At 42.4% G+C, this 13,061-nt stretch overlaps 1 protein-coding gene across 4 annotated transcripts in view; it reads right to left on the bottom strand.

Annotated features, from left to right (window-relative positions):
* Positions 1 to 13,061, bottom strand: part of KCNMB2 (potassium calcium-activated channel subfamily M regulatory beta subunit 2) — a 302,287-nt gene that overhangs the window by 107,988 nt on the left and 181,238 nt on the right. The window contains exon 1 of one of the 4 annotated variants that reach the window (XM_086394957.1): positions 5,618 to 5,683. The exons of 2 other annotated variants lie outside the window; for them this stretch is intronic. Coding sequence is in view for 1 of the 2 variants with exons in the window: in XM_086394936.1 (XP_086251062.1) it covers positions 3,420 to 3,439 (20 nt within the window). In the remaining variant the exon portion in view is untranslated. Of the gene's footprint in view, positions 1 to 3,419; positions 3,798 to 5,617; positions 5,684 to 13,061 lie in introns of those variants that run through there. One more of the 4 variants, XM_086394936.1, reaches the window with a different exon arrangement.

Below are 13,061 nucleotides of genomic sequence, written 5' to 3'. Positions count from 1 at the left end.
GGCTTACTTCACTCTGTATAATAGGCTCCAGTTTCATCTACCTCATTAGAACTGATTCAAATGTATTCCTTTTAATGGCTGAGTAATACTCCATTGTGTATATGTTTCATTGCAGCACTGTTTATAATAGCCAGGACATGGAAGCAACCTAGATGTCCATCAGCAGATGAATGGATAAGAAAGCTGTGGTACATATACACAAAGAAGAAAATCTTTGTAACCTAGAAGTAAACCAAGAGTTATTAGATGTGACACCAAAATTGATAAGTTGCACTTCATCAAAATTCAGTGTTTTTGCTTTGCAAAGACTCTTTTAAGAGAATGAAAATAAAAGCTATGAACTGTGAGAAAATATTCGCAAATCACATATCTGACAAAGGACTTGCATTCAGAATTTATGAAGAACTTTCAAAGTTCAACAGTAAGAAAATAAACAACTTAATTTCCTAAAATGGGCAAAAGGCTTTAACAGATATTTGACCAAAGTAGATATAAAGATGGAAAGCTAACACATGAAAAGATATTCAGCATCATTAGCCATTTGGGAAATGTGAATTAAAACCGAGGTGAGAAAGCACTACACATCTATTAAAATGGCTAAAATTGAAACATACTGACAGTAACACTCAGTGCTTGAAAGGATGTGGGAAAATTAGAACTCTTGTAAACTGTTAATATGAGTGCTAAATGGTATAGTCACTCTTTTCTTTAGTATGGCAATTCCTTATAAAGTTAAACATACATTTACCATGTGATCTGATTAATTGTGTTCTGAGGCATTTATCCCAGAAAAAATGAACGCACATTCACACAAAGATCTATACGCAAATTAGTATAGCAAATTATTTATAATTGCCACAAACTGGAAACTACCCAAATATCCTTCAGAAGGTAATGGATAAACATCTATTGTACACTCATACAATGGAATACTACACAGCTGTAAAAGGGAATAAACTCTTTAAACATACTACAAAGTGAATGGGTCTCAAATGCATTGGGCTAATGGAAATGTCAGACTCAGGAGATTACATGCTCTACGATTCCATTTGCATGTCTTCTGGGAAAGCTGATCCTATATGGTGGTGGTTGTCATATAGGAGTGCGGGAAAGATTTGAGAATAAAAGTGCAACAGGTTAAGGAAACTCTGTCTTGATTATGATGGTGGTGGCATGAATCAATGTGTGTGTGTGCGTGCTTCAGTTATGTCCGACTCTTTGTGACTCTAAGAACTGTAGCCCGCTAGAGGGATTCCTGACCCAGGGATCAAACCTGCATCTCTTATGTCTCCTGCATTGGCAGGTAGGTTCTTTACTAATACTGCCGCCTGGGAAGCCCACATGAATCAATAGACGTGATAAAATTCATAGAATGAAACACCAAAAAAAAAAAGAGTCAATTTTACTATCTGATGACTTTAAAACATAAGGAAAAAAGAGAAATATTTGGCCATAAAGGCTGTAGAAGCTGATCAATCTGCTTTATGTCTCCAGTTTACAACAGTGTTTTTGATGTTGAACAGAAGAAAACAAAAACTGTGAACTTGTTCTGTTTGAAAATCATACACATTCCCAAGTCACTGGAGGAAAACATGTTTTGGAAGCAAAAAAAAGAGTCAAAAAGAAAAAGAAATCAAATTTGGAGAAAGAACACAGTGAAGACAAATGCCACTGCCTGCTCTTGGAGAGCAGCGTTAATCACTTGTGAAGGGGCTCAGAAGCCCAGAGCATCACGTAAGAGTCATAATGACAGGCTCTCCCAACCTGTTCACCGGGGATCAAGGTAAACTGTGGAACTGCCAGAGCCTGAAGAGAAGAATCTTGAAATACATCCACAGAAATGTTCAAAGATCCTGCAACTCCCTTGTGGTTAAAAGACATCATCGAGAGAGAACCCATGACTTTGGCCTGCTTGGAACAACGCCAGCCCTGCCTCATGCAGGATTTGGTATGCTGAAAGAAGAGTGTGTTGACACTCAAGAATTGTCACTCACGGGAAAGAATAAAGCGAGCGTTGAACATGTGAGAAACTGGGCTAAGCTGTAGCACTCTGTACTCCATAAGCAGCCCTGATCTGGAAAGAACTGGTTAGGCCCAGCCTAGTGCAGTGATGCTTCTGAAACAGTCATGGGCAGGACTGGAAGCTGTGAGAGCCCCTCAGCTCAGGGACCCTCCCCTGACGCTGGAGGTCCCTAGCTCAAGTTGAACTGCCATTTGGAGGCCTGGCTGCCTCTGTGAAGGGACAGGTCTCATAACACTCAGGACCCCACATCCGTGTCTATGAGTTTAGCACGAGACAGGAAGAAATTTGTGTCCCTATGATGTCTGTGTGTGCATGTATGCTCCGTCCCTTCTGTCATATCTACCTAACTCTGTGTGACCCCATTTACTGTAGCCCACCAGGCTCCTCTGTCCGAGGAATTCTCCAGGCAAGAATACTGGAGTGGGTGGCCATTTCATCCTCCAGGGGATCTTCCCGATCCAAGAATTGATCTCACTTCTCCTGCATCTCCTACATTGCAGGTGAATTCTTTTAACCTCTGAGCCACTGGGGAAGCCCATGATGTCTGTAGGACCATTTATTTGGTTAGGTCAGCAAAATGCCCAAGTGATACGGAGAAGCATATCAGACTAAAGTATACTGGCTATTTTCTGGTGAGCTTTCTCTGGTGGTGTGGGGCAGAGGATAAACTCTAGGGCCTTTTCTAAGCCCTGGTGTTGTCCCAACTTGACCTATGGCCTGAAACAATTGTCCACTGCATTCCAATTTAGAACTCACTCAATCCTGTGTTTCAGACCCAGAACTGAGGCCAGAAAAGACTGAATGCGTTGCCTTAGGTAGCACAGTCATTAATGCTCACACTGGCTTTAAAGCTGATCTTTTAACTCCAGAGTGAGGCAACAGATTTTAAAAAATGTTCCTAATCTTATAGGCCTATCTAACTTATGAGGGAAAACTTTTCTTTCTCATGGGGGAAAATTAGGTAGGTTAGATAGACAGATAAACAGACACAAAATCTCAGTACTTGGCAAGGCTATTTTTCTTTACCTTATATAACACAGTGCAATAAAACTACACCTACAAGCAAGAGAGGAAGTAATAGGAAAACATCCCTTTCCAGGCACAGCCCAATAAGACACTATTATATCCCAGGTACATGAGTGGTGACTGGCCAGAGGTTGCTCTGATCTAGCACATCCAGAAAAGAGGAGGAGAGTGGCTTTCATAGAGGAGCTCACAATACAGACTGTACTTAGAAAGGCAGACAATTAAAAACAATAAAGGTAATCCTGAAGGAAAGAGGTATAGGCAAACTTTACTTAAATAAATGGGACATATTCACTTATCGGTGATAAATAAGTGGTGGAAGTGGAACAAGTCACTGGAAGATGGAGGGCTTGGGGAGTAATGCTCTCACCTCTGATCCTCAGGAGTCATTGAAGATCAAGTCGCCTCTTTTGTAACCAAAGATGCCAGAGCCGACAAAACTTCTCACTCTCCTTTCGGTTCCTGGTAAGTTCCCATCACTAACCTCCTTTGTCCCTTGACAAAGGCTTTCTTATTCATCTTTGCACCCCTTAGTGGAGAAGAATGCCTGACATACAGCAGACACTCAATAAATTCTTGCTGAATAAGTTGATAATGCTGTCTTTGTAAGACCTAAAGGGACACATCAGTATGAGGATTTACTGTGTTTGTTGAGAGGTTACCTCCCTGAAGCTGTCTTATCTCCCAAGTATGGAAGCCAGTTATCTTGCCTAATGTGAAGAGAAGGGAATCTTAATCTCAGTTGTCCAATTTTGGCTTGGGGAGTTAGTTGAAGCAAACCCCAGGGAGTGTGAACCCTTATATTAAGAAATATAAGTCCTAATTTTGGTTCTGCAAGAAATGCAAGATCATTGCCAAAGTATGTGAGTGAAAGCTGAAGAATGATCTGCTCCATCCTTTGGGAATGAGTAGTCCATGGTTAATATGGAAGAACCACTGGGAGCTGGTTGAATTGTAAATTTGGGGAGGAGGGACGTGTGCATTCAGTGGAGAACAACTGGCACTAAGAACAGACACCTAAGCAGGGAGAGGAGGGCTGTAGAGAATGGTTATAAGGCGTGGGAGTGTGTCTGCTAAGTCTCTTCAGTTGTGCCTGGCTCTTTGGGACACTATGGGCTGTAGCCCATCAGTCTCCTCTGTCCATGGGATTCTCCAGACAAGAATACTGGAGGGGGTTGCCATGTCCTCCTCCAGGGGATCTTCCCAACCCAGGGATCAAACCCACATCTCTCATGTCTCCTGCATTGGCAGGTGGGTTCTTTACCACTAGCACCACCTAGGAAGCCCATAGCATGGGAGAGGGGTAGATAATTCCAACATCCCTTCCAGACCTCAATCAGGGCCATAGGACTGCCTGTCAACCTGTCTTGCTTCCTACAAAATCTTAGCTTCTGTTAATGCAGAGTCCTGGTCAGTCCTGTTTAGTTGTCATCTGACCATGAAAGGGAAGTTTACTAAGTCTATAGCCCTTTATTATATCATGTGATTAAAATTAGAAGTGGGTAGGAAACTAAATTCCATTGATTAAATACACAGAGCATCTAAAGAAAGCCAAGTATGTAGTGTTTAATAATCTCTAAATGAGTGAAAGCTGGTTTCTTGCTGGACGTGGCAATAAATCCAACCACAGGAGCGTGGTGTGGTTTTCCAAATAAACTAGATTTATAGTAGGACTCAGAAAACAGAAAGACAGCTCAGTGATGCAGGCCTTAACTTGTCCTTCCTTGAAATAAATAATGAATCCTCGCTGAAAATCAAATTGGTTCAAAGACACTGGTAGACATACATCAAAATATTGAGCAGGTGGACTTCAGAGGAATTGCTCACACAAAACTTTCGTTTGAGTCCATAGAAGGAGCTTTTACTGTTTGCCTCAAAAAACCACCAACTTTCTGAAATGAATAATCACAACTGTACCACTGCTCTTTCATCTCTTTTCTATCCAAATGAACTGAGTATTCAGGAGTTAAATTCTCATCTGTGGCTCTTGCAATCCCCCTAGAATAGAGCTCTAAAAGGAGACAGGCAGCTGTTCCAGAAATGCATGAGGCAATAATCAGCCAACATTGCTTACCAAAGCACAATGCTCTTGGGAACACAAGTCGTTATTCAGATCAGCCCCAAACTCTCTCTTTTTTAAATTCTCAAACTGAAAAAATAGGTTGGAACCTTCAAAAATCTCTGTAATTTACGTCCAAAATAAATAAAGTGGTCAAATACTTTTTTATCTTCAGTGTTATAGAAATGCCAGGGCAGACATACAGAATTTCAGAATCAGAGATGAAGAGTTTCAGAAAGCAGCAGTTATTTCTAGACAGAAGACTCTGGTTTGGCTGTGATGTCCATGGCCAATCTCTTCTCAATCTCTCAAAAAGAGAGGTGCCCTGCCTCTAACGCGAAAGCTTTGCCACATGCTGACAGACATTAGATGTTAGTAAAATGGATCTTGTCTGGTCACTGCTGCTGAGAAGCCTCCACTGGAGCGACACTGCCCACCTGCAGGATAACAAGTACAAACTCTTTCGTCTAACCCCAAAGACCCTTCTTAATAGCATTGCAACAACCTACCTTTTCAAATTTGGTTTACTCACTCCTGCTCACTGGTCCTCCTTCATAACCGCATCATGCCTTCTCCCTTGTCTGCATCCTTACACATACTTTTCCTTACGTCCCAAGTGGCCTCCTCTGTCTTCACTTGGCAAATTCCCACTGGTCCTCTAAGACCTAGTTCAAAGTTGCTTCTTCTCTGAAGCCTTCCCCAGTTGTCTTAGAAAGAAATAGCTGCTCTCTCCACTGCCCCGCTACCCTGTGAGCACAAGGGTCGAGTCTAGAGTCTAGAGGAGCACTTATGTATACCTGTTTGAGGGTCTACATCCCTAGTGAACCCCTCCAGGCAAGGACTGTAGCTTATGTCCAGTGTAGACCAAATACTAGAATACTAGCAAGTCTGATGGAGAAGGAAATAGCAACCCACTCCAGTATTCTTGCTTGGAGAATCCCACGGACGGAGGAGCCTGGTGGGCAACGGTCCACGGGGTCGCTAAGAGTTGGACTCGACTGAGCGACTTCACTTTCACTTTTCACTTTCAGGCATTGGAGAGGGAAATGGCAGCCCACTCCAATATTCTTGCCTGGAGAACCCCAGGGACAGGGGAGCCTGGTGGGCTGCCGTCTATGGGATCGCTCAGAGTCGGACATGACTGAAGTGACTTAGCAGCAGCAGCAGCAGGTCTGAAGTAGGGAATCTGTTTTGAGAGGAGAAACAGGGCCAGGCCAAAAGGAAGACTGTCTGGGACTTAGCAAGGGGACATGACATGGCTGTGATATAAGTTTGGGAGAGCTCAGGATTAGTTACATTCTCTCTGTGCAAGAGGAGAGAATAAAAATAACTGCTGCGGACCATATGCCAGGCATGATGTTAAGAGCGTTTCTTTTTTTTTTGTACTATGGTTTTTAACTTTCACAATTAAAATATGTACAAATATTTGCCATACACATAGAGGCATAATGGCTTGGTGGTTAAGTGTCTGTGCTCTGAAAGACCTAGGTTTGAATTTTGACTTATTATTGACAAGTGCCATTTCCTCACCTCTCAGAGATTCAGTTTTCTGCTCTGTAAGAAGAGATTAATCATAATATCCACTTCATGTGGTTATTGTGAGGACTGAATGCAATGAAAACTTAATAAGCTAATGAAATAATGCAATTAGCATCATTCTTGGTATTCAGTAAGTGGTGCTCAATTAATGTCCCCTCGATGGCGATCTCTGAGAGGGCAGAACCCAGGTCTATTTAGTTCATCACTGGGCCCCAGCTCCTTGTGCAATGTAAAGAGAGAAGTCACCCAGTCGCGTCCGACTCTTTGGGACCCCGTGGACTGTAGCCCACCAGGCTCCTCCATCCATGGGGTTTTCCAGGCAAGAGTACTAGAGTGGGTTGCCATTTCCTTCTCCGTGTACAATGTAGGTACTCAACAAATATGAAATATGGGTTAAATAAGTGAATGCATAATGGATATAACAGAGGAAGCAGCTGAAGGCCAGGGCCTCAGCAGAGACATAAGAGACTGAATTATAATACCTAAAAGGAGGTCTAAATATTAAAATAAAATAAGCAAGATCTTCAGAAAAGACTGAAAACTTTCAAACTTTGCTCCCTACCGCATTTAGTACCAGGAAAAATTTGAATGTTTTGAATAGCTTTCATATGCAAAATGGCTTTTCTTTGTTGCCTTAATCTCACACACACACACACACACACACACACACACTTAATTGCATTAGGAACTCCGTGAAAACAATCTGTGTCCTGGTCTTGGGCCCAATTATAACACTTTATATAAACAAGGAAGAAACACAGGGTAGATTTCCTCTTGTTGGCATGCAAATCTAGAATGTAGAGTATTGAGGTTTGCAATGAGGAACCTGAGAATCATGTCCATCTGATAAGGTTCTCCCCTAAGTCCCTGACTAGGCTCTGTCTTCTTCCCCAATCTGGATTTCAGTGGCTAAGGGACTGTGATGGGGAAAGGAAGAAATGAGAAGTTCAGAAGTGATTATAATTTGGAATCTGGGGATCTGTGGAAATCTACCTCTGTGAATGAGGTGGAGCTGGCCCCAACTTTATTCCTATGGCCTGAAGGTGTCATCGAGTTCATATAATTCATGCCAGTGGTATTTTTCATCTAACTATATTACTTCAGATCCCTGGGGGCATATACTAGGGCTAGGAAACTGAACAGACAAAGCATTGACAAGGCCCAGCTGACTGGTTTGGGCTGATTGGGGTCTTGTGGCTCTGGGCAGGCTTCAGGCACCAGAAAAGGTAACTGTGTTTTCAGGGTGTAGGCTGGGATTGAAGCACAGGGCAGAAATTGCTTTTTATTCTCAGCTCCTTTAAAAGTCTTTGGGACCCAACTATGAATTCTGGACAGGGATCTTATCCACATAGTCTTAGCTATCTTATCTGTAAAAATGGTGAAATATTTTCTCCCAGAATTGTAGTGAAGATGGAATAAGATACATGTATTGCTTGAATGAGCAGTACAAATAAAATCCTGAGGCAACTGGTAAACAAGTACTAGAATTGCTTAGACTGGTTGTTAATGTGTTAATTAAAAACAATTCTCAACTCTCACCAAAATTCAATTTTTACTTCACAATTCTGTCATTTCATTTGAAATGACTGAACTTGACCAAATGAACACAGTTCTATTATTTAAAAATATTCCGTAATTTATATTTAAACTACTTCAGAAATGCCCTTCCTGGTATTTCATTGCGTTAAGGAGTTTTACTGTATAAAAAACTGAGTTTCTAAAAAAAAAAAAAATACTGTGTTAACCTGTCTTTTGCTATTGATCCAGCACTGACAGTGATGGCTGCTAGCAACAAGTCTCAGAAAAATGGTATAAAATCAAATGCCCTCTATTGTGGTTCTGTTTCAATACTTTGTGTATCACAGCCTATGGCTGGAAGTTTAATTCAAGACATCCTCAGAGCTGAAGCCCAGGTGACTTAACTAAGGTGCCTGGAAAGCAGGAAGTGTGTTGCTTAGCAACTGGAAACATTTGAAAATATCCAGTACATCTTCTGTTTAGTGTTCGCAGCCCTTCTGATTTTCCAATACACATAGCAGATGTTCAGCCTCCTGTTTAAATTTTAAAGGCATGAAACAGAGTAGTGAAAAGCGGAGACGGCATTTTCATTTGCAAACTAACAAATTGGCTTCTGCTCCAAATCTTTGGAAATTTGCAGAGACTCATTTCCTCCGTGTTGATTTCCCTTTCCTCCTCCCTCGGATAGAACTAGTTCACTGCTATTTTTTCCTCCTTTAACCTACAAGAGGAGTTAAGCTTCTCATAAATCAGGCAGGCTTGCTGAGAATGTTGATAAAGAAGGCAAGGATAGAGAGAGACTTAAGAAGATCATTCATTCATTCACTTATTCACTTGTCCTTTCATTCATCTGTTGGTGAATTAACAAATAAATGCAGTATTGTTTAGCCATTAAGAGCCAGAAATCAGACACACTTGAGTTCAAATCCCTATCTTATCCTGAATGAACTCATTTGAAATTATTTAACTTCTTACCAAGTTTTCATTTCCTCCTCATAAAAGGGAATAATAGTAGGATCTGTCTTATAGTGTGTGTTTGAGACTTAAATGAAATAAAGTAGTTAAAGGGATCAAAGTAGTTCATGGTACAGAGGGAGCTCTCAATAAGTGTGGGTGATACTGTTACCAATGTTGTTATTTTGTTGGTAAATGCCCACTCTGTGACACTGAGGTTTCTGTAACTTAATGGGAAAGAGCATAGCCTCTGATGTCCGACTACCCATTCAAACAAGTTGCTTAACCCATGAGTGGCTCGAATTTCTTAGGTGTAAACTGAGGCTAACAATAGCATTTTACCCCATAGGTTTTGTGAGAATTAAATGAGAGATGTTTGTGAAGACTATAGCCCAATGTGAGGCGTATAGGGTTATTTAGTGTGCCACAAAAGCTGAATACCATCATTATTATGATTATGCATCATTGCCTATGGAGTTACAAAGATGAATAAATCATAGTCCCTGGTTTGGAGTAGTCTTGTGGGGGTACAGGTATTCACTGGAGCACCTAAAAGTATTTACCTAGAAGGGGACTAGTATGATAATAGAGTTATAAACACAAGTTTGTAGAAATTCCAATAAGGGTATTACCCTCGTAAGGCAGCCATTAGAACTATGGTTTTCAACTTGGCTACACATTAGAATCACCTTTAAAAGTCATTGATGTCTGGGTTCCCTTTCTAGAGTTTCTGACAATTGGTATGGGGCATATAACCTGGGCACCAAGATTTTCTAAAGCTCTTGGATGATTTTAATATGCAGCTGAGTGTTGATGCTGATCATATTTACTGCAGAATTAACACAAGTGTTTGGGAGGAGCCATGAGGTTCTTATCTTTGCCATCTCTACTTGGCCATGAGCATTCCAGTGTAGTAACTGCAATAGTAGCAATTCCTCTGATTTTTCCAGGTAGTAGTACAGCAGTAATAATTAAGACTGAGAGCAACTGCAGTCGCTTAGTTGGAACTTACAATGTGCCAGGCGCTGTGCCAAGTGCTTCTAATTTATCATCTCAGCAATCCTCAACTCAGCTCTAAGCTATCACTTCATACCAGAGACCCTGAGATTGGTCACTGGAAATCCAGACTACTTGCCAGTAACCTTCTCGCTCAGGTCTTTCTCCTTGTGTCTCCGCTTTCAAATAGAAAAAACTAGGTGTGCTTGCTCTGTAATACTCAATGACTGTGAACAAGGAGGCCTCTTGGGTGGAGAGAAGCCTGGAGTCTCCCTGCGGATACAGCAGCATTTATGTGGACCAAAGTGTGAACATGCAGAGTACTGGGGGGTTGCGAGGTAGGGAAAGCAAGTTAGCCATTAGAGCTGGGTAGGATTTGGGGTTCTTTAGAGATTTGTTCCGAAGAAGGCAATGGCACCCCACTCCAGTACTCTTGCCTGGAAAATCCCAAGGACAGAGGAGCCTGGTAGGCTGCACTCCATGGGGTCGCTAAGAGTCAGACACGACTGAGCGACTTCACTTTCACTTTTCACTTTCATGCATTGGAGAAGGAAATGGCAACCCACTCCAGTGTTCTTGCCTGGAGAATCCCAGGGACGGGGGAGCCTGATGGGCTGCCGTCTATGAGGTCGCACAGAGTCGGACACGACTGAAGCGACTTAGCAGCAGAGATTTGTTCTTGTTCATTAAGGGAAGAAGTCTGGACCTGGCATAGGGACCACAAGCCAGAAAAGAACAACCTCATCCTTTATGGAAGTTCCCTTGGGCACAGTAGTGCTGTTCTGGGTTGGGAGTAGAAGGCTTGAGGTTAGAAAGACAAGGGAGACAAGGCCAGACCTTGTGTCTAGGCCATTTTCATCTGGACCCATTTGGAAATGGTGTAGACCTTCTAAATATGGTCGTTTCCGAGCACTTAAAAAAACCAGGTCGGTGAGGTTTGCTAATGTCGCCATATAAAGGGCAGCATGGAATCACAAAAGGAACAGCAGCTGTTGTTGTGGAGGCCCCACTGTGTGCCAGGCACTTTGCATATATTATTTCACTTAATTACTAAAAAATCCTATGAGGTTGGAATTATCATAATCTTGCTACAAATAAAAGCATTGAATCTCCAGGACTATAAGTATTTTGCTGCAAATCAAGCAGCTGGTGATTTGAGAACTAAGCAAATGCCTCCTGACTGTGGCCGTCAACATCAAAGGCAAGGAGGCTGCTGACTAGTGAGTATCTTGGAGTGGATATTCGTATTCAACCACAGACAACTGATTGAGAGATCTGACGAGTGAGCCAACATTCCCCTCTTCCCTCAAATACTTAAACGTGTCTCCTGTGGCCTGCCACGTGGGTGGTGGAGGAAGGGACTTGGTAGAACCAAGGTCAAAGCATGTCTTCCACATTTGTACTTCTGCCCCTCTGTTTCTGTGTTTATGTAAACTCTTTTTGAAAGGAGGGAGGTGGGGTTCTTTTCCTCTTAACATTGCTTCCAAGGTACTTGGCATTCTATTTTCTGGAAGAGGACATGGCTTTGACTTGTGTTTCTTTTTAGCTATAATATTTTAGGTGTGCTAAATCTAAATAATAATTCAAAGAACATAGGGATGAATAATATGAATTAAAAGGTTTTGTTAGCAAAAAAATTATAGACAATTATAAAAAGCATTCTTTTTTTGGTCTTTCCCCCAATATAAATATTGTAACTCTTCTGTAGTATATGTGTATTTTTGCAGGTATGTGCATCTGGGGCTTACTTTCAGATCTTCTTCCTTGTGTGATTAATTTGAACATTTCTGAAGTCATAAATTTCATAAAAATAAAATCCACTGTCTTATTTATATTACTTGAAAGTAGACAATGACATACTATTAAGAGTTCACCATCCTGATATGGACTCTTAGCTAGGCCACTCCTAGCCTATAGGATGGCCTGAAGATGAGTCCAGCTTGATTACTGACAGGTTTCTGCCCATGGCAGGACAATATCTCCCACTCCCAAGAAGCTTCTGCACAGTGACAGCATGGCTGTCATGGGGCTAGGGCTCAGAATTGATCACCTAGGAATATGTCCAAGGAAACTGCTCTATATGGATACTGCTAGGGGAAGGGCCAAGGACTCAGGGCAGGTCTCTGCTTTAGAGTTGGTTGGTACTAGAGGGGCTGTATGGAGAAGGCAATGGCACCCCACTCCAGTACTCTTGCCTGGAAAATCCCATGGACGGCGGAGCCTGGTAGGCTGCAGTCCATGGGGTCGATAAGAGTAGGACACGACTAAGTGACTTCACTTTCACTTTTCCCTTTCATGCATTGGAGAAGGAAATGGCGGCCCACTCCAGTGTTCTTGCCTAGAGAATCCCAGGGACAGGGGAGCCTGGTGGGCTTCCGTTTATGGGGTCGCACAGAGTCGGACACGACTGAGCGACGCAGCAGCAGCAGCAGCAGCAGAGGGGCTGTATAGGCTCTGTGGATGGGTTTCCCAGATAAGATTGGATGAGCACCTCAGCTTGAGGGCTGGGGTTGGAAGTTTGGATCTCTTCTGAGACCTGGGACCATGGATTTATGGAAAAGGGCATAGCTTTTTGACTTAGAGAACATTGGGGCTGTGCTTAGTCATTCAGTCATGTCTGACTTTTTGTGACCCCATAGATTGTAGCCTGCCAGGCTTCTCTGCCCATGGAATTCTCCAGTCAAGAACACTGGAGTGGGTTGCCATGCCCTCCTCCAGGGGATCTTTACAACCCAGGGATCGAACCCAGGTCTCCCACATTGCAGGTGGATTCTTTACTGTCTAAGCCACCGGGGAAGCCTGAGAGGAGATCAAAGGAGACTTTGTGCCAACTTGGATTTGAGTTTGAAGAGGGAGAAGGATGGTGGTGGTAGGTGCCCAGGGAGGTGAGAATAGTAATGAAGGAGGCTGGAGACTTGTGGAAGTTTTGTTTCATAGAAGTCAGGA

Source organism: Bos grunniens, chromosome 1 (genome assembly GCF_055505025.1).
Source record: "Bos grunniens cultivar Pamir isolate PY7600 chromosome 1, Bosgru_T2T1.0, whole genome shotgun sequence".
In the NCBI taxonomy this organism is placed as follows: Eukaryota; Metazoa; Chordata; class Mammalia; order Artiodactyla; family Bovidae; genus Bos; species Bos grunniens.
This window is presented reverse-complemented; position numbering and strand designations above follow the sequence as displayed.